The sequence below is a fragment of the Rhinolophus sinicus genome, linkage group LG03 (genome assembly GCF_036562045.2).
Source record: "Rhinolophus sinicus isolate RSC01 linkage group LG03, ASM3656204v1, whole genome shotgun sequence".
In the NCBI taxonomy this organism is placed as follows: Eukaryota; Metazoa; Chordata; class Mammalia; order Chiroptera; family Rhinolophidae; genus Rhinolophus; species Rhinolophus sinicus.
Window position 1 is genome coordinate 27,920,320 of NC_133753.1, and position 21,650 is coordinate 27,941,969.

General features: G+C 49.9%; 1 protein-coding gene across 2 annotated transcripts in view; it reads right to left on the minus strand.

The window, feature by feature from the left end:
• Window positions 1-21,650, minus strand: part of GALNT16 (polypeptide N-acetylgalactosaminyltransferase 16) — a 75,860-nt gene that overhangs the window by 2,577 nt on the left and 51,633 nt on the right. For both annotated transcript variants that reach the window (XM_019733558.2, XM_019733557.2), the window contains 11 exons: window positions 20,891-20,958; window positions 20,296-20,361; window positions 17,845-17,966; window positions 15,438-15,525; window positions 13,778-13,862; window positions 13,381-13,484; window positions 8,995-9,121; window positions 7,969-8,061; window positions 6,425-6,508; window positions 3,816-3,957; window positions 3,003-3,131 (listed from right to left, as the gene is read on the minus strand). In XM_019733558.2, coding sequence (XP_019589117.1) covers window positions 3,003-3,131; window positions 3,816-3,957; window positions 6,425-6,508; window positions 7,969-8,061; window positions 8,995-9,121; window positions 13,381-13,484; window positions 13,778-13,862; window positions 15,438-15,525; window positions 17,845-17,966; window positions 20,296-20,361; window positions 20,891-20,958 — 1,108 coding nt within the window. The remainder of the gene's footprint in view (window positions 1-3,002; window positions 3,132-3,815; window positions 3,958-6,424; window positions 6,509-7,968; window positions 8,062-8,994; window positions 9,122-13,380; window positions 13,485-13,777; window positions 13,863-15,437; window positions 15,526-17,844; window positions 17,967-20,295; window positions 20,362-20,890; window positions 20,959-21,650) is intronic.

Sequence of the window (21,650 nt, forward strand, 5' to 3'; positions counted from 1 at the left end):
CTCCCAGCTCCCTGTAAGCACTTGAGTTTGAGTTCTGGACTGGGTGACTCTTTTACTCCGCCGAACAAGATCTCCCCTTCCTGCAGCTCTAAGCTTCTGCCCTGGCCTGTAACTGTGCAGCCAGTTACCTGCACCCTTTAGTGGGAACTGGCCACCATCTCTGTGGAGAGGAAGAATGAGGCCAGTAGGGTGGTGGGGGCACTTGAGTCCCCTACAGAGTCATGAAAGGGCTCCCGGGTCAGTGCCTTCACCTCCTGGGGCCACCTCCCCTTCCCCAAACTCGACAAGAGGGAGAAGAGTTGTTCCTGTAGACATTTTGGAAGTGCCTGGGGGGAGGACAGAGTGTGGTTTGGAATACATATAACAGAGGAGAGGCTGAGACCCAGGATTCAATGCTCAGGGAAGAATAAATAGCAAGATAAGTATATTTTTGTTTGTTTTTTTCCTATTTTCCTCCCATGTATCCATCTCCCTTCTTCCTAAATCTATCCACCTTGTGCTCCCTAAGAAGTGGGGAGTGCTCATGACTACATGGATGGAACCCCGTTCTTATCTGAGCAGCCAGGACAAGGGGGGTGAGCTGCACCCAGCCACAGGGCCAGGGCCAGGGCTGCAGGTGGACATGAGGGGGGCAGAGATGGGAGCCAACTTGGGATGTATACACAGGGTGGAAGGTGCGAGCTGTGGAGCATGGATTCCCCTTGGGGGACGGGCTGAGAACCAACCTCTCTGGCCTACGTGTCCCCAGCAGAGAGGGGTTCCTGACCTAAAGGTCAGGGGTAATGGATGAGACAGGGCCTTCGGTCCCTTTGAAACTCACAGCATCCTACTGCCTCGTGTTCTTCTAGTCTCTGACCTCTTGAGAGGGGCTGGCCATACTCTCCCCAGCTGGGCATTGCTGGACCATGTCCTTGTTTCATCCCTGTGACCAACGTGACCTGCACATTCCCTGGCATAAGCAGGCACCCAAGACAGTTTTGTGAAGAATGAATGCATGAATGAATGACCCAGTCATTAGGAGGTGCTCCCCAAACACAGGATTCTCACTTCCGATGCCATCAGGCAGTCCCAGAGCCTCCCCAACTCACCCAGCCACTCAGCTCTGGGCCTGGACAGAGAAACAGTGCCCCTCACAGGACTCTCCCATCTCCACAGTCTTAGTGCTTGCAGATTCCTCGCAAGGCAGGAAGGGGAGGGAGCCTCCAATTTTATAAGTGAGGAGACTGAGGCTCAGAGAGGTGAGTGGGGCGACCATGCTGGGTCCTGCTGACTCTATCACACTAGTTCTCGTGCACAGGGACCTCTCAGATACCTGACACCCAAGTGACCTTGGAAACAGGGCTGAAGGAGGACCAAGGAGGCAGGCTCAGATGGAGAAGTCACGGGCAGTGGGAGAGCTGCTTATCCTGTCCTCCTGGAGAAGCGGCACAGCTGTCCAGGGTGCTGTTGGGGCCCTGGCAGGACTTGCAGGAGCAGAATGAGTGGGGACAGAGGGTCCTATAAGCCTCTTAGGCTGGGTAAGCAAGAAAGGGAAAAATGGGTACTTCAGTCCCAGATGAGAAGTATTTGAACAGTGCCTGCCTTGGGAGCTACTTCCTAGCTCCGGCCTCAACAAGGAGTGGGTGGGAGTGGGCTCAAGGCTTGACCCTCAGAGTCTTGAGGGTCCAGGTCTTGGGGAGTCTGAGGACCCTCTTACTGCAGGGAACGGTCAGAGGGCAGGCAGCCTGGGAGAGGGCAGGACCAGCTGCACCCACCCCATCCCCCGCCAATCAGAAAGTGCTTCAGAAGTATCCAGTGGGCCCAGCAAGTAGGCCTTGGCACACAAATCTCTCAGCTGTGTATGTGTGCACATGCACGCACGTACACACACACACACACACACACACACACACACACACACACACTCTGCAGGGTGGGGATGGAGCTGCTTTTCCAGAATGGAATAGCAAACTGGCAGGCATCACTACAGAGCTGACGCAGGCAAACAGAACAGGGTGGAAAGAGAACCCTGCAGGCCAAATCAGAGAGACAGGTGGCCCCCTCGCCTTCTGTGCTGCCTGGCAGGCTGGCCAGGGTCAGGCACAGGGAGGGCTACTGAGGAGGGGAGGGCAGAGGAAGAGCTGGAGCAGACCTCTGGCCTTTGTGTCCCATCCCTGGGCAGAGGAGCAGCCCTTCCAGATGGGACATAAGTGGCATAGCAGGGAGGCAGGCTGCTCCGTCACTGGCTGCTTTGTACCCTAAGTAAGTAACTTCCTCTCTCTGAGCATCAGTTTCTTCCTCGATAGGTGGGCCTCACCTGTCTCCCAGGATTAACAGAGACAGGGTTGATGAGAGTGTTTGACAAATGGAAAACGCAGTGAGGCTCACGTGAGGCTGGCATGACAGCTTGGAAATCACTGTATCTGGATCTCAGTTTCCTCAGTCAGCCAGCAGTCAAGAAATATTTATTGAGCATCTATTATGTGCTGGGTTAAGACTTTGGGCTTAGGGGGTCACACTGACCTGGGTTTGAATCCCAGCTCCACCCCTTCCCAGTTGTGTGGTCTGACATGCATTTCTTAAATTCAGCAAACCTCAGTATTCTCACCTATAAAATGGGGATAGTAGTAAGGCCCACACTGCTCGATTGCTGGGAGGAGTAAATGAGATGATCTATGTAAATCTCCTAACACAGGCTCTGCTCTTGGTAAAAAGCTAACACCTTTTGGCTGTGGTGGTTGTCAGGGGCTAGGGACAGTGTCGACAGACAGATGGTCCCTGCCCTGATGCAGCTCCCAGGCTGGCAGGAAGGACATTTAACTAACATTTACGTGAAGGAGTACTTTCTCATAAGTAAAATAATAGACTTGACCTAGATATTTACTTAGGCCCACATTGGTCCTCACAGTGGAGGGTTTATTTGAGTCTGTGTTTCATCCTGGGGCTCCCCAGCCAGGGGCTGCCACCCCACTGTGTGTCCCCTGGGGCTGCTGGCCATTTGGGCCAAGGGCAAGGAGGCTTACCTGCCTGCCTTCTCTTGGGTTACATGCCTGCAGTAAGACCGGTGTCCCGGGGGAGAGGGAGACGGAGGTGGAGGAGGCCGTCAGGCACTTCCCCTGCTGCTGGATGAGGTGATCGCTGAACAGCCACGCCTGCGAGATAGGGACCGAAGGCCAAGTCAAAAAGGACGATGACGGATGGATAGATGGGTAGATAAGTGATGGAGCAAATATACTGTATATTTTGGTAGAATTTTCTGTAAATAATAGGGGTAGGTGTGTAGGTATTCCCTGTACAATTCTTTCAACTTTTCTAGATGTTTAAAAATTTTCATAATAAAATATTGGGGTGTGGGGAGCTTAGCTGGAGCTGGCCAGAGGGCAACCGAAGATGTACCAAAGGATGCTGGGGATGGGGGAAAAGACATGGGATCAGGGCAGCCAGAAGCTTTCTCACACCGGGACTCCCCATGACCTGCTCTAGTTTTGACGTGGACACGACACTCGTATGTTGCACACGTGTGGCCACAGAGGAGTCCTGTAGACCCTGCTGCCCGACATACGAACGGACCACAGCTGCATCCCAGGAGAGAGCTGGGAGTTGTTTGGGCAGCATTTCTCCCTCTGCAAGGAGACAGTGGGTGGTGCACAGAGGGCAACTGTGTGACAGGCTAGAAAGGGGATGGGAATGTGGCAGGAACAGACCCAAGGAACAGAATGGGAGGGGACAGCTGGCAGGGTCCTGGGAAAGTGGGTTTGTGAAAGATGTAGGCAGAAAGAGGCTGAGAATGAGCAGAGGAAAGCCCCTCAGCCCACTCTGGGGCCTAAGCCACTTACCTGAGGCGCTGGGGGATGCTTGGCAGACCCTCTGCAGACCCCCACTCCAAGCAGGAAGTTCCCAGCAGTGTCCTGGCCCTGGGATTCTAAGCAGTTAACCCCCTGCTTAATAATGCCAGGGAGCACTTCCTTTACCGGGACCCTGAGACAAAAGGCAGCGGTCAGGCTTGTCCTCTGCCTCCCTGGGCTTACACGCTCACCTAGAGGGCAGTCCCAGGCAGCTCCTGGGGCACCAAGGTCTCTGCAGGGGGTGGGGAAGGCAGGCCTAGCTGGTGGGGATTCCTCTGGGAAGATGGTCGAGGTCCCAGTCAGTTCTGAGCAGCTCCAGGAGTCCAAGGGACTGCCCTGGAGGCCAGGCCTGAGAGGACCCTGGGGGAAGAGCTCAGGCCAGAAACCCAGGACTCCCCAGTCCTACTAAACGTAATGCATTAGAAGTTGCTGAGACCAGCTGCGGAACTCTGATCTGCATGAGGGGCACGGCCGTGGCAGGATTGCAGGCAGGCCGAGGAAGGGAAAGCGCTCTTCCTTTAGCTTCCTCAGTCTCCCCACTGACCACCTGTAAGTGTGGGCCCATTATCACGATCCCCTGTTTGGAAAAGAGTTGGTATCATTTGGGCCAACAGATCTCCTTTCTATCCAACAATCTGATCCACTCCTGAGAACTGAGGCAGAACATGAACGAGTGGACGGGGGACGAGTAACCTGGATGTGAATGAAGCGTGTGGTTTCTATCTTAACAACAAAAAATCGTTTCTTTTTTTTAACTTTCACACAGTGACAGAACAAATAGATGACTTAAGCTCCTGATTTAACATAGCTGGTTTTATCCACTCTCTTGCTTTGGGATCGATTGATCCAGTTTTCTGATAGTTATAAAATCCTTCTTCCTGTTGGTCCTCGGCGGATGGCGTGGGCCATTCTGCATGGGGGCTGGGGTGAGGAGAGAAAGGGCATGTTCTCAGTACCCCAACACCTCCTCCGGGCTTCCCAGCTCCGGCCTGAGGCCTAAAGTCTATGGCTCCATCCAAATGTTGTATGACCTCTGACAGAATGAAAAGAAATGACTTTTTCCCTCAGAAATGACATGTCTAAATGAAACTGTCCCCTTAAAAGTGGTCACTTGAGGAAGTTGTTCATTTATTACAGTTCCATAAATTACCATTCTTCCCTTCCCAGCTATCATCTGGGGAGCTTGGGGTTATCCAGGCCACCAGCTTTCTTCCGAGGATGATGCCTTCGCTCAAATTGTTTTGTAACTCCTTAGAAATTGTTCCCAGCATCAGTTTCTTCTTGTCACTTGTTTCAGTCTTGTCACATTGTATTCAGGACCCAGGATTATATTATCTGGGTTAATCATCTAGTTTATTTATTGTTCTTGGTTACAATATAACTATGGCTGTTTTCCAAAAATCAAATCAGCCCTCGAATGACAAAGACTTGCCCCTTTCAAGGATATGCCGGCCCTGAGGAGTGAAATGTTCTGGAAAGCCATGGCAGCACCCTCAGGAGAAAGTTGGCAGCAGTGAGACACTGTGTTCCCCAAGGTGACAGTTACAGAAGAGACAATGTTAATTGCGAAGGTATTACTGAGGCTTATTGCCTATGTAATCTATTCAATTAAAAGGATTTATTGAGTGCCCATTCTGTGACAGACACTGTTCTAGAGGCTGTGACCAAAACAGGTAAACACCTCTACTCTCATGGAGCTTACTGTCAAATGCAGGGAGGTGACCACAAAATTAACTGGCCAAATGTATGGTAGATGATGACAAGGGCAACAGAGGAAAACAGAGCAGGAATGTAGGGGACGGGGTGGCCTGCAAGTTTAGAGGGTTCAGGGGCGGTCTCTCCGGGAAGGGGACATTTGAGCAAGACCTGAAGGAGGTGAGAAAATGAGCCATGTGGATATAGCCAAGACACTGAAAAGGATTTTCAGATAAGAAAAAAAAGAATCCTCTCCGCCCCACTGCGGGCATTATAGCTGGTCACCCACTGTCCTGTTTTATACACACACATTCGCTCGCACCACAGCTCTAGTGCAAAGGCCATTTGCAGGTTGCTTCCTCATTTGCTATAGCAAACATTTCCCCACACTTTTTCGCAGTCTTTATGATTATAATATTAATAGGCACATAATATTTGTTTAGATTGGTGTATAGTGATTCCTGAGACCCAGCCCCTATTGGTGGTGGTTTCTCGATATTTTTCCCAGCAGCAGAGAAGCCTACAGTGAATATCTACTTGTCAACAGTTTTTTCAAAATTTTTATTTGGTTGCTTCATTTCCTTAGGATAAACTCCCAGAAGGGAGAGAACAGAGTCAAAGGGGATGATGATTTCTGTGGCCTTTGCTACATAATGCAGTGTTATTTTCCTAAGGGGACAATGTCTATTTCTAGCTCAACGACCCAGTCTGTTAAAAATTTGGTTCCTGCTACAGGTCATTTTTAACTCCTGATAATGTCCTCCTGGTTCCCCCAGAGTCTTTCACATGAAGATAAACACCAATAGCTAAAAAGAGCCAGACTGCATAGGACAGGGAGATCTCAGTGTGGGAGGGTTGGGAGGATCCCCCCCAAGGCCAGACACAAAGCTGAGGGCTGCACTCACGTGAGCTCTGGGTAGACGTTATCCAGGTACCAGCGGAAGGACTTGCAATTCATCTTCTTCCTCTGCTCGATCCTCGTGGCCACACTGAAAGAGGAGCCCAGCTCAGGCTTTGGCCAGCAGGTGAGGAAGAAGCCCCAGGGATGATGGCAAGGGCCCTTCCCAGGCCCCAGGAAGCCGGTCCCCTCTTCCACCCAGCCCAGGAGGGCCAGAACCAGGAGGCTGGTTCTGAGCCTGCCCTTCAGCCTCGGCCACCTGCCTGACGTCATTCTCTGACCTGCAAGTTCACCACAGGTCTCCTGGCCATTCCTCATTCCTCTCCTCAGATTCCCGCTTCCCCTTTCAGGATGAGCCCAGCCGGCAGGCGGCCATGCTTTCCTCTCCTCCTCACTCCGTGGGACCTCAGTTAGCACGCCACTACCTGCTCCTTATTGCCACAGGGAGCAGACCCTAAATGAACTCGATGTCTTCCTTTGCTGCATCGCAGTTTAGCAGAAAGGGGTCTAACAACAAGAACAGGTCTTAAAGGTCTTTCAGGAACACTGCAAATCAGAACCATCGGGTGTATCGGTGGATACCGCAGTTTGAGCTCCTCACCTTCCTCAGCGACACTGACTATAATGGCCACTGACAGAGGCCCTTCCCTGCCTCTCTGAGCCTCAGTTTCTTCTCCAGTAAACTGAAGACATGACCGCCTACCTCAGAAGGTTTTTGTGAGAATCAGATACATTAAGGGACATAAGTGCCTGGCACAGGGTAGGTCCTCAGTAAATGTGAAGTCCCCACTAAAAGAAATAGTGACATAACTTGTGTTTTGTTTTTTTTAGGGGATTAGTATGAGTAAATAGAGGAGGGAAGATTCATTGATGATCATCATAATGTTTTGAACTTTTCTGACCACAATCTTAAGTAAGAAATAAATACGTCTTACACTGTGATCGAGTTTACCCACGTACATATGCGTATGTAGGCAGACACACATATACGTATAACTGAAATAAGAGTTTCACTGCAACTAACTGTTATTTTCTATTCTGTTCTGTACTAATTTATACGGTTCTAGTTCTCTCTTCATCACTTTTTAAAAAGCTGGTCACAACCCACTAAGTTGATTTCATTACCAATCTGCATTTTGAAAATGCCTCACTAGACTGTACTCATAACAGTCCGGGACAGGAAAATAGGCTAACAAATCACAGCCAGAATTTGAACAACAGGGAGCGGAGGCAAAACCCCAAGTGTTTTCTGCAGGCAGCTCATCCCTAAGTGCTCCCGCAGATGTCCCTTTCCCTGCAGGCAGCTGGAGAACAGAAACTTTTTCATAAATGAGTCTCTCTGGTTATTTCTCCCCACGGGGCTGCACGCCCTCACGGACCAGGGCCCTGTCTCCTCACTGCACACGCAGGCCGGCTCCACAGAGCCCAGTGGGTAGGGCTTAGTTACCAAGGAGACAGCGAGCGCCTCCCTGGCGCACAAAGCATTTTGTATTCTGCTAAGGCTGTGCTAGCGTGGGTGAAGGGAGGAAACAGGTTGTTGGAGGGGCCCACCTGCCAAAGGCCTTCCCGATGGCCGAGGGCCGAGCCTCATAGTAGTACTGCTTGTATTCGTCCATCCACACCTCTGCAGTGCGCTTGGTATTCCTAAAAGGAGAGGAAGGAGCAAACGAAGGTCACGGGGTGGGGGTGGGGGGGGACAGAGGTAGGGTTAGGATCAAGGTCAGCTCTGTTTATGGATGAGAATGTGGGGCGATGAAAATCTCAGGAGTGTATGCAGAACAAGACTGACTGGGGTGGTATAAGTGAGTACAATCTTTGTGGAGGACAATCTGTCCATATCTGTCAACTTTGTAGGTATGTATACTCCTTGACGCTCCACTTCCAGGAATCTATTCTACCGATAGACCTGCATGTGGGCAATAAGGACATTTGTTCAAGAATATTTGTTTAATAAAACATTGGCAACAACCTAAATGTCTATCAATAGAGGATAATGAACTACTTCCGTGTGATGGAATACTAGGCAACCTTGAAACACAACGCCATGGTTCATAGGTACTGACACGGGAGGGTGTCTAGGATTTGGTGTGGAGTGGCAGAGAAGCCTGCTGCAGAAAAAACACATAGCATGACCCCATTTATATAAAAACACAAACACAAACTCGTGGTGTGTGCATCTTTTTATATGCATACACTATATATGAAAATGTATTGAAAGGCCTGTGGCTGGGGACATGAATGGGCAGACACTGACCAAGTCAGGGTCAGGACATGACATCCGTGACCAGTACTTGGTTCCCAGTGAGTGGACGGCAGCTCCCAATTGGTCATTTGGCCAGTTTTCCAAGACCCTCAAGGACCACAACAGTCAAGGCAAGGGAGACCTGGTGGCAACACTTCCAACCTCACCTCTGAAAGTACCTGGAATCCAGAATGGAAGAACTGAGATGGGGGAAATGGGAAAACAGGCCCCGAGCAGCGGGTGGCTGCCCAAAGTCACATGAATAAGTGACAGAGCTGAGTCTAGAGCCCTGCTGTGCTGGCTCCTAGGCTGGTACTCTTGGTGCTGCGACCTACCTGATGTAGGTGAGCGCGTTGCCCTCAGGGAAGTTGTAGGGGTGCCGCTTCCGGAAGACGTGGCCCACCCGGCTGCAGGGCACGATCTCCAAGCTCCCACCGCACATCCACACCCTGAAGGAGAGCTCTGCAGGAGATGGCAGCGTCAGCAGGGGAAAGAGCCCCTTGGCAAGTCCCACCGAAGGAAGGTGAGAAGCGGCTGGCTTCCCTTCCCTTTGGTGTCTCATTAGAGGCACATACGGGGGTGGGAGCTCCTGGGCCTGTTATGTGGGTGCACCCGCTCCTGGCCTGCGCTCCTGACTGCTTACCCCACGCCTATGCACACGCACCCCACTCCACATACCACTGACACATCACACGTACCCTCCACACACACACCCCACACACATCCCCTATCTGAGCCCTGGGAGAGCAGTGGGGAAAACTTTGAAGGAACACCAAAATCATGAGTAGAAGGAAAATTGAATCAGATGGCAGCATCATTTCTAGCCTCTGCCCAGAAAGCCTGTCCAGACATGAGCTAAGGAAGAACACATTTGCTCATCGGCCAGTTCTGGGCACTCGCGAGGTTGGAAAACCAGCCACCAACCAAGCCACGGGCTGCTCCAGCTGGCATCCTCCTGGCCGCCTCCTGGCCTCCCTCTTGGCCCAGGGGTCTGCAATGACAGGCTGCCATCAGTCCCTTGAGACATGCTTCCTTTTGATGGTGGTGGTGGAGCTGAACAAGCTTTCGCAGATGACTGTGGTCCCCAGTAGTGTTGGGAGATGAAAAAAGTGGCCATTCTGCTTTCCAGAAAGTGACATCACGCGTTACCCACTCTGTTCTCCATTCAGCAATCGTCACTTCTGGCAAGACCTACATTGGCAACTGGCTGAACCTCACATAACTGTCCTCTGGTTTCCTACTTTCGTTCATATTAACCCTCCAGTTGGACACCATGTGACATTAAAACACCCCTTTCCTTTCCCAGAAAATCCATACCTCTTGGTTTTATCTGTTTTTAATTTTTAATAAGCAAGACCATTCTGTCATGAATTCCCTTGGTCTCTTGCTCCCTCTTGCCACTCCCCGGTTGACCGTAAGGACACTTGTGTTTCTGGCCAGGCCTGGGGCTCTCACCTGGTGCAGCTGCCTCCCAGTGACCAGCAAAGTGGGGGGTGAAGGCGCAGGACTAACACCTCCATTCTGGCCAGCCTATATGCACTGGGGGACTTCTAGATGTGGTCCATCTAGAATGTCCGGGACTGGACATTCAGCATATCTGGCCCCACAGGCACGGTTGCGTGTGTTACTGGGCTTCTCTAAGTCTTACTGTAAACTGCCAGGTCTCCATTCCTTCTTCTGGTCAGAGCTCTGCAGCTGGCTCAGCAACGGATATTTAGAACTAGTGACAGACCTGGGGACAGAAGGTCTGCATTCTGCTTCCATTTCTGCCAGATTAACTTCGTCATGCTAGTTGTCACTTTGTCTCATCCAGCCCATGTTGTCTGTCCATAACTATTATTACGCTCGTTAGTATTAATATGGCAATAACAATAGCAGTAGTTATCATCCATTTCTGAGCACTTAATTGTGTGCCATGCTCTTTATATCTGATGTTTCATTCTCAGAGCAACCATGTGAAGTCGGTATTATTATCCCCACATTTTTCATAAGGACTGTAGAGCCCGAAGATGTTAAATAACCTCGCGAAGGCCACCCAAATACTCAGTTGAAGAATTGCAACCTAAGCCTCACACTTTGTCCCGCAAGCTGCACTGTTAGAACAAGATTCTTTAGTTAATTCAGCAAAATATTCCTGAGCACCTTTTGACTGTGTGTCACACAGTGTTCTAGAATCCCGGACATGCTAGTGGGACGTTAAGAACTCAGTACAATCAGAAACAAAGATACAGGTAGATAAGAAAATGGGTAGGATCCATAGTGTATCAGCTGGTAATAAGTACAATGGAGAAAAACGAAGCTGACAGGGGTCAGAAGAGGGCAAGTAGAGCTGGGCAGAGGGCTATCCTGTCAACTAGGCTGATCAGGGAAGTTCTCACTGAAAGGGGAAATTTGAAGGAGGTGAGGAATCAAGTCGTGTGGCTCTCAGGGGGAGAGCGTTGCAGCAGAGGGGTTAGCAAGGGCAAAGACCCAGAGGTAAGAGCATGGCTGGCAAGTTGAAGGCTCAGCAAGGAGGCCAGGCGGCCTGAGCAGAGTGAGGCAGGGCTGAGCTGGTGGTTGTCTTATGGGGGAAGGGCAGATGACTTGAGGACTTTGGGTTTTGCTCTGAGTGATGCAGGAGACCTGGCAGGGTCTTGAGCAGCAGCATAACATGATCTGACTATGTTTTGAAAGGATCCTTAGTGTGACTGACTCCCAAGGTTTTCACATTCGCCATCCCCACTCCAGGTACCCTCTGGGCTCCTTGAGTTTGGCTTTCCGGAGGGACACAGAAATAAGTCTCAGTGTGGGCATCTCCCTTTCTTCACCAAAGAAACAAAATCAAAGGCCCAAACCCACCAGCGTCAGCAGTCTCTCGGCTCAAAATATGGCCAGCCTAGAAATGTCTTTGAATTTCTTCAAGAAACAAAACCCTCTCCGGAACCACTCCACCGTTCACCTTTCAAACCCCCCAACTACTGAGCCCTTGCCTCAGGCAGAGTTTGAAGTTAGCTATTTGATCATTCACTTGTTTTTCTGTCAGTCCCAAGCCTAAAAAAAAAAGAGAGAGAGAGAAGAAAAAGAGAAAAGACCTCTGGATGCAAGAGAGACCCTTCGTTTCCCAGTCTTCTAATTCTTTACAGGAAACTGTCTTTGCTAAAGCTCCCTTCAGGCTGAGGCTGCAGACACAAAGGCTGTCACTTAGGCCTAAAACACATCAAAAGAGGTCAGAATGGAAGGGTCACTGCACCCCTGTCCCAAATTTACTCATCTAGATGCCTGCCTGGAAACGGTTTCCAAGAGTAATTTACAAAGGGGAGAAAATCCCATGCCTATTTCCACTCTGACTGGTTGTGAGTTGGGATCAGGCCTGTTTTCGGCCCTACTACTCATCTGTGTCTTGTTCAGGTAAGGAGAAGAAAGACCTACTCCTCACATCTCAGAAACACAGAATTTGACTTAGGTTACACATCACAACACTTAAGTGGCTCTGGTCAAGGCACTGCATACACCTGCTAGACGTGCAGTTTCCTGACTGAAATCAGGATGGCAGCATCCATCTCAGTTTTTCCATCTGTCAAATGGGTGAGATACCACCAGCCCTATTTACTTCGACAGAAACCTGATGAGGATGAAAAAGGAAACAGTGGGAAAGGGCTCTCTGCGTTAAGGACTGGGTCCACTGCGAGAGCAAGAATAGGCCTCTGTATTTACAGGCCCTGAAGTACCTGCCCCGGCTCCTGGAGACCTGTGGGATCCCTTCTCCACCCTACTCCTGTGTGGGCTGCACCACTGGGCTTCCTTCCTGCGGGGACAGGTTCAGCCAGCAGAGGCACCAGCAGGAGATCAGAGGTGGGAGAGTGGGGATGGGTGTTTATCCCACAGTACCCTCCGCCAGGGCACTGTGGGCTGGCTGCACATGCCTCGAGACCACAGCTCCTGTCAGGGGGCATTCCGTCCCCATCTTTCAGACCTAGGGGTGGTGACACCTCCCAGCAGTCACCAGCCTAGCCAGTACCACACTGTTTCTTGTGGTTCCTTCTATCTTGCCCACACCCTGGAAAAAAATAAGCCCTTTAATAAACCCCCTTACATTACTCACGTCAGGTGTTCCATCTGTATCTGGCCTTTATCTCACCAGAAAATCTGGGAAATGACTGGCTCTTCCCTTTCCTTCTGGGGCTAGACAGTTCCTATGGCTTCAGAAGCAGTGATAATGGCCGCCAGCGCTGTACCATGTATTTCAGCTCATCATGTCACTTAGTACTCATAAGAGCCTTTTGAGGAAACTGAGGTTTCGGGAGGCTTTAACTGGGCCCAGGGCCAAACACCTTGTAGGTAGTAGGGCCAGGATTTGTACGCAGACCCCCTTGCTTACATTTAACTCGTACCCTCAACTGCACGCATTCCCAGCCTTTCTGGTAAGGAAGCAACCACGTGTTTAAGCTGTGGTCCACGCCACTGTTTGTGTCTTCTTCCACATACATGTCTAGCCATGTGGCCACAGGCTCCCCAACCAGCTAATTCTCTTTGTTTACTAGCTGTGTGGCACAGGACAAATTACGTCATCTCTTTGTGCCATAGTTTCTTTATCAGTAAAATGGAGCTAGATAACTGTACTTAATTCCCTCAGAAGGTCACTGTGAGGATTAAGTCCTTAGAACAGGGTCTTGTGCATAGAAAGTGTTCAGAGTTACCCATTATCATTATTGTTGTTGTTGCTATTATATTTCCCAACTTACCAAAATTCTCTCCCCCCCAGATGTCCATCTGGGCATCATACTTTCCCAAGTGGTTAAACCAGGACTTGTCAATCACAAAGATTCCTCCAGCTATGACAGGTGTCCTGGGAGCAAGGAGAGGACAGAAGCAACAGGTGAGCTTAAGAAGCTGGAAGCCCCTCTAGATGGCCCTAGGATCCCAAGCCATTTGCCCCAGAACCCCCGACTTGCAGTCACTGGGGTAGGGTGTCTGGCCAGCATCCTGGCCTCTGTCTTCTATGTCCCTGGGGTCCAGAATATGAGCACTTAGATTGTGTACCCTCGGGAGCATCAGCCACTGAAACTGCTCCCCAGCAGCCTCCCCGGCCCCTGACCCAGGGAAGGAAGGGCTTTCCCCAGAGCTCGCAGCAGCCCTGACCTTATGGGCTTGGTGGGGTCTGTCCGGATAATCTTCTGCTCCAGCGGGATCTGCTCCCACTTGAAATGCAGGCTCCAGTCGAATCCTATGGGACAGAGCAGGGTGAGGATGGGGCTCAGGGCAGAGCCCACTGGGTGCTGTTGCCGCCTCACTCTGCTACCCTCAGAGTCTTCCTTGATCCAAGTCCAACTCACAAAGGGCCCTGGGCAATTCACGCAGTCATTCCTTCATTCAGAATGAGACAGGTCCCTGCCCTTGTGGAGTTACACTCTACTAGATAAGACAGAAACTACAAAGATAAATCAATGAATGGTCATGTCACTTGAGGATAAAAAGTGCTAAATAAGAAAATAAAGGAGTGTCCATTCTAGTAAGGGCAGTCAGAAATGGTTCTCTGATGAGGTGACATTTAAGTAAAGAAATGAATGAATGACTGATCCATGCAGATATCTGAGGAAAAGAAATTCCAGGCAGGGGAAACAGCAAGTGCAAAGGCCCTGAGGTGACTTCCCAAAGGAGAAGTGCCTAGCTCCCTTAAGAATCCCACTCAACCGCAAGATCTAATTAACAGTTATGTACATTTATTGGAAGTCTAGTCCTCAAATACAAAATCCCCTCTGCCCACTAGCTTCCAGCAATAGATTCTCCAGAGCAGCCTGTCCAATAGAACTTTCTGCCATGATGGACATGGTCTATATCTGCTCTGTCCAATATGGTAGCCACCAGCCACTTGTGGTTACTTAAGTATGGCTAGTGCAACTAAGGAACTGAATTTTAAAATTTATTTAACTTCAATTAATTTACATTTAAATAGCCAAATGTGGCTATTGTCTACGTATTAGACAGTACAGTCCTAAAGTTTAGACCAGAGTTGTCCAAAAAAGATACAATATAAGCCCAAAATACAAGTCACATTTGTAATTTAAATTTTTCTAGTAGCCATATCAAAAAGTAACAAGAACATAGGAAATTAATTTGAATAATACATTTTTAACAAAATATATCCAAAATATTATCATGTCAAGATGTAATCAATATAAAAAATTATTAATGAGATATTTTACATTCTTTCACACTAAATCTTCAAATCCTGATGGGTATTTTATACTTACAGCACATCTCAATTCAGACTAGTCACATGTCAAGAGTGCAATATCCAAACATGGCTCATAGCTGCTGTATTAGACAGCACGGGTCCAGCCCATTTCCTGGGGGTCCATGTTAGGAATTCATACAAGGTTGAGGGCTCCCCGTCCCTCACCCCCAAGATAGCTGTCACATCATAGTCTTCTGCCAGGCCTTGGCCATGGTCCCTGGGCTGGCAGCATTTGGAAAGGATGTATCAGTATTTGAGGCGGGGGAAAGACTAGCTTGGTGCCACTACTGATGGTGCCAGGAGCCTGCAACTGCTGCCTCTGGCCCTTTGTCCGCAGCCCCAGGGCTCCACGTGATCCCTTTCATTTTCTGGGTCCCATGGACACAATGTTCTCCCAGCCTCTTCCACTCACATCATTTTCTGGAGGTAAGGGGTGGGGTGGGGTGTGGGTGCGGCGTGAGATGCTCTGGCACAGCTGGGAAGAAGAGCACCAAACCAGCGCAGTTGCCTGCTCTCACCTGCCTCCTTCTGGTCTAGATCCCCTCCCTTGGGAGCAAGACCCACCTCCACGAAGGTCAGCTGATGCAGCAAGGTAGGCAAAATTATCCAAACTGATGACATCAATGATGGGGCTTACCACACGGGTGTGGTCCTAGGGGAGGAAATGTGAGATGGTGTGAGGCCAGGGACCTTTTGAAAAACGGCTCAGCTGCCTGCTCTGGGAGGAAGGGCTCTCCAAGGCATAGGGCACTCGGCATTTGCTACAGGACAGGTCAGGGTCCTGGGAGATTTATCACCACATCTAAGCTCTTGGAAGTTCCCACCTGGGTCCCATGGACACAATGTTCTCCCAGCCTCTTCCACTCACATCATCATGTTGAGCCCTGCAGGGATCTCACCTCCTCAGTGAAGCTTTCCCTGATTGCCTCAGGCTGAGGGTTTCTTCCTCTTTTAAGCTGCTCTCACACTTACAGTCTAGACAATTCCTGGGACAGTGGATTATATGCTGCCTGAGGTAGTTTTTCTGTGGCTGGTTTGAACTGTTGTTTTATTAGGTGTTGTCTACTTTTGTACATGTCTGGGTTGAGTCTTCCCAACTGGGTCACCAGCAACTTGAGGGCAGGCATCCTGCAATCGCCCTGTAACCTGAGTGTTACTCCTCTCATGCCACATTTCCTTCAAGGTCAGACTCACTAGTCCCTTCATCATCTCCCCGACACAAATCCACCTCCCAAACATTGCTGGGTAATGCCGATTTTACTAAAGCTTTTTTTTTTTTTTTTTTTTAGTGGTGGTGGTAGATGTCATGTGTATATGTCATATACCACATGAGAAACTTGTCTGCCCTCCACCAGCCTTCTCTTCTCTCTCCCTCCATGGAGGGACATGGGATAGAGCCTCTCCTTTCTCTCCTTTCCCCACATTCTGCGCTCAACCTCAAAATCCTTTTATCTGCACCTTGGAACCTAGCTCTGGCCCTCAATTCACACCCAGTCTCAGGCCAACAAAAGTCTGGGAGGTAGGATCAGGGTACACCATCCATGGTTTCTCTGTGGGGGGCTCACATTATCCTTTCTATAGACTTTTTGGTATTGAGATAGAATTCACATTTTATAACAATTTTATGAGCTATAACTGTTGCATCATAAAACTCACCATTTTAAAGTGTATAATTCCTTGATTTTTAGTATAATCACAAGGTTGTGCAGCCATCACCACTATCTAATTCCAGAACCTTTTCATCGCCCCAACAGAAACCTTGTGCTAATTAGTAGTTGCCCCCCATTACCCCCTTCCTCCAGCTCCTGATAACCACTAATCCACTTTCTGTTTCTATGGATTTGTTTATTCTGGACATTTCACATAAATGGAATCATATAAGACGTGGTCTTTAGCAACGGGCTTCTTTCACTTAGCAAGAGGTTGTCAAGGTTTGTCCACGTTGTAGCATGTGTCAGAACTTCATCCCTTTTTGTGGCTGAATAATGTTCCAGTGTATGGATATATCACATGTTGTTCACCCATTCATTGGTTGATCGACATCTGGGTTATTTCTATGTTCTGGCTATTCTGAATAATACTGTTCTGAACACTTGTGCGCAAATTTTTGTGTGGAGTATGTTTTTATTTCTCGTGGGTATACATCTAGCAGTGGAATTTCTGGGTCATATAGTAACTCTGTGTTTAACTTTTGAGGGACTGCCAGACTAGTTTCCAAAGGGCTGCGCCATCGGACATTCCCACCAGCAATGTCTGAAGGCTCCTATTTTTTCACATCCTCATCAGCACTTGTTACTGCCCATCCTTTCAATTATAGCAATCCTAGTAGGTGTCAAGTGGTATCTCATTGTGGTTTTTTCCCCTTGCATTTCCTTAATGACTTACTAATGTTGAATATCTTTTCATGTGCTTGTTGGCCATTTGTGTATTTTCCTGGAAGAAATGTCCCTTCAAATCCTTTGCTCATTTTTAAATTGGGATAATTTTTTTTTTCAGAGTAGAGTTGTAATCATCTCATTCTTTCTCCCATCTGTCCAAATCCTCCCCATTCCAGAGAACAGCAGGCACATGGTAGGGCCCCCTGCCCTCCTCTCTCCTGGAGAATGCCATCTTCTCCTCCCTCCCTCTCTGGCTTCCTAGCCTGACCTAAAGCCCTTCCCACCCTCCAGCACAGGAGCCTGCCTCTCCCAGGAGGAAAACAACAACATCCATCCACAGTAGGAGCTTTATAGCTCACCAGGCATTCATCCAATTTAAATCTCAAACAACTGGGTGGGATGAGTATTATACTCGTAATTATCCCCATTTTTAGATGGGAAAGCTCAATGAGGTGAAGTCACTTGGGTGGTAGCAGATCATTTTGGCTTCTTCTCTGCCTGCCAACGTCAAAAATGGTTCCTACGGCCTCCTGCCAAGAATGTGACAGGCCCATCCCTAGGGACACAGCTCCCCTAGGGACAGACAGACTCACTTCCTTCACCCGCTGCAGCAGAGGCTGCAGCCACTCGGTGTTCACTTCGCAGTGGCTGTCCAGAAAGGTGAGGACAGCAGCTGAGGCCACATCTGCACCTCGAACTCGGGACCGGATCAGCCCTGCAACGGCAGTGGACAGAGATTGGTGCTGAGCCAATTAGCTTCCCATCCCTCCCCCTCCCCCCAAAGCCTCAGGGCTCTCCGCCCCTTCCGGGGTTTAGGTCTCCTCTGAGTTATTGTGATTAAATTCGACTTTGTATTTGTCTATTTCCTCTCTCCCTCTCTTTCTTTCTCTCATCCATCCATCAACCATCATTACTCCCAAGGTCATTCTCTGAGTGCCTTCCACGTATCAGATGCTGTTCTGGGCTCTGGGGACACACTGGTGGACAGAACTGAGTGAATAGAAATTGCAATAAACTGTGGTTTGGTACCGAAGGAGAACCAGAAACCAAACTCTTCCCCCACCCCCTATTCTCCGGGAACCTTAGGGTGGTGCCCTCCAACTGCACCATCTTGTGTGACATGGAGAGAATCTTCTGGATTATGACACGCTGGAGTTAGTTTGCCAGCTCCTTCACTCCCCTTAAGCATGTATTTAACCTCTCTGAGCCTCAGTTTCCTTACCGAGAAGATTCAGAGAGAGAATCATCTCTGCTTGTTGGGGAGAGCGCCTGGGGCGCAGGAGGCCTACGGATGCTGCATTCTGCTTTGCTTCCACCCTTACCCCCCACAGTCTTGCCCACGGTTCACTGACCATCAAAGAATGGCCTTGCTTTTGCCAGCTCCCTGGTCAGGACTGGGGAATGACCTGGTTAGGAGAAAGGACGCAGCTGGTCCTGCCCCTTCCAGAGCAGCCACTGGTGTCCTGTAAGCTGTGGGGTCGGACGGGCCTCACTTTAAGAGCTCAGAATACAAGTTACCTCTTGGAGAGATTTCCCTGGCCACACCTCTGCCTGGCATTCTGCCTCTATCCATCTGATTATCCACCCATCTGTGCAAAAGTCCATCTGTCCCATCTTTTCACTCCATAGGTAGCTATAAAGCACCTAATTTAAACCCCCTTAATTTAATTGCACAAATTTACATCTATGTTAGGCAAAACCCCAGGGAACAGTATATTCCCAGACCTATGGGCACCTGCAATCCAACAGAGTAAGACCCCACTTAACATCGTAGGTAGGTTCTGTGACTTTAAGTGAAATGACATATGACAGAATCAGTTTTACCACAGGCCAATTGATATAAGCAAGAATTAAGTTCGTACAGTATCTCATCAGTGTTATAATGAAACCACGTTATTTGAGGACTTGTACCTGGAAGAGATTTCTCTCTGTCTTCTTCCATTCCAGTATGAAGGTCCCCTGGGCCTGACTGGTCTTTCTTAAGTATGCCCATCACACCTCTCCCTCTCTCAGACCTTCAGTGGCTCCCTACCATCTGCCTTATCAAGTCGAAATGCCGGTCTCTGGCTTCCAAGGTCCTCTGTTATCTACTCTGTCATCTACCACCTGTTGCTCCTGCTGACCAGGCCTAGGTTCTCCTGGGAAGGGAGAGTGAGTAGAGGGAGGTGAAGAGACTGGGCTCTAGGGTGAGCCCCTCTCCCTGGAGTTGGAATCCTAACTCTTCTCTATGCATCCCTCCGGGGAAATCACTGAACCTCCTTAAACCCGTTTCCTTGTCTGCAAAACGGGGACCATGGGCTGTTCTGAGGACTGAGTGTGAGAATGCAAACAAAGTCCATGGCTGCCAAGGATGAGCACTCAGGAGGGCTGTTGCTATTCTACGGGTACCCACGCCCGACCCGAGCCTCTGCTTGCAGCGTCTGTGAGCCTGGAATGCCCTTCTGTGCTCCCCGGTGTCTACAACCCCCCACCCAGTCAAGGCCCACGTCCTGATGTCTCCCTGATCACCCCCTCTTCTTCTGCACCCCCTGCTCTGATCTCCATTCTCCCATATAATTACAACCAGCCTGTGGCTTCGGTCGATCTGACTCCTTGCCTACATCACTAACTCTCCGAGGGCGGGGCTATGCTTTGTGCTTCTTTTCTGGCCCCTGGAGTGCCGAGCACCATCCTATGCCATAGCTGATGCCCAAAACACCTCTGAGTTGGAAGTGAGGTGTCATCTGCTTTATACTAACCTTTGATTTTCCCAAAGTATTTCCACGTAGCCCATCTCATTTTATCCTTACAATAACTGTGCAAGGCAGAAAGGGTACTATGATTACCCCCATTTCTGAGAAGAAACAACCAACTTGCCTGCAGGCATGCTGCGATAGGGGCCAACCTGGGATGGCAGGAGGGTCTTTCCACAGACCTTGGTCCTGGCACCAGGAATGCAACGGGACCATGCTGGCTTGGTACGACACGGGGCGCAAGGGAATGCAGAGGTGCAGAGGTCTAGATCAGAGTGGGTCTATGGTGGCACTCAAGGTCCAAGAACATACCTTCCCGCCGGTCATTGCGCAGGCACTTGACCTTGGGGATCCTGGTCAGGAGCAGACAGTCTTCAGCTAAGGGTGGAAAGAAGGAAGCTCACTCAGATATGAGCATGAGACCACATTGGCACTGCCCAGGAGCTGTGCCAACCAGGCCCAAGGAAAAGGCTGGGGGTGCATGGGGGAGCACGATCATCTCCAGCGGCCAAAGGATTGCCTGTCCCCCACTCCCAGACCAAACTAAAGCTTGCCTGTACTTTTGGCATTACTCTCCGGGGCACCAGAGATCACCAGCAAGCACCATCACCGTCCAACACCCGTGGAACTAGATTGAAGGGATGATCTTCTGCCCATCGCAGTTATAATAAGGAAGGTTGTAATAATGAGGTTTCAAATGTTTTAAAAATGTCATCTCACTGGTGTCCCATCAAAGCAACACCACTGTTTCCCCTCCTTTGGCACCAGGGAACAGTGCCACGGAGGGCACCTAGAAAAGCCTGAAGAGCCCAGTGGGGGCCAGAGGCCAGCCTGTGATGGCCAGGACAATGCTTGCTCAGCACACTGGGGAAATGGGGGTTTGCAAAAAAAGAAGGTGGATACTTACGATCTGAACTGAAGTCATCCACTAAAATGATCTCCTGGATGAGGTGGGCAGGAGTTCGGTTCAGGACACTGGAGCAGTGATGGGGACAGAGCAGCCCAGAGTTAGGGGCCAACTTTCATTTATCTCTCCCTGCCGTGGGGATCCCCCCACCACCACCCAGCTTGGGGGCCAGCACACTGGCCACCACCAGCTGCTTACAAACCTTCCAGGCCCTGATCAGGGCTGAGGAGCTGTGTGTGCCTCGGGCTCTTCCAAGGACTGGGCTGCCCTTGCTGCCTAGACACTCAGGCACTTGAGACCCACCCCAGGTGTGTGTGGGGGGGTCTGCCCTAGTCTAGTTGTCCAGGCAGGACCTATGGCTGCTCTGGCTACCTGCCTGGGAGCCACCCCCAGCTGGATTTGAAGCTGCCCGCCAGGAGAGCCAATGAGGCTCCTTCTGGCCTGATGGCTCAGGAGGGGCCTTTTTAGGAAGCCCGTCGACTTTTTCCTTCCCACTGTCCCTCCTCTTCGTCACTCCTTAGGAAAGGAAACCCAAGCTTCTTTAATGCCTGGAATACCACTGGGCAATCCTTTCCTTATTATCTAAGTTCATTAAAGAAATGGGGTGAGTAGGAGTTAAACTTGACCACAGGGCCAAGCATAGGCGGACAGAAGGGGCACCTCTCTCTGAATCACTGACAGGCACCTACTGGGCTGGACTCCATCTGCCTGAGGCTCCATCCATGCCGTCTCTTCCTTTCTCGGTTCCCAATCTTTGCAC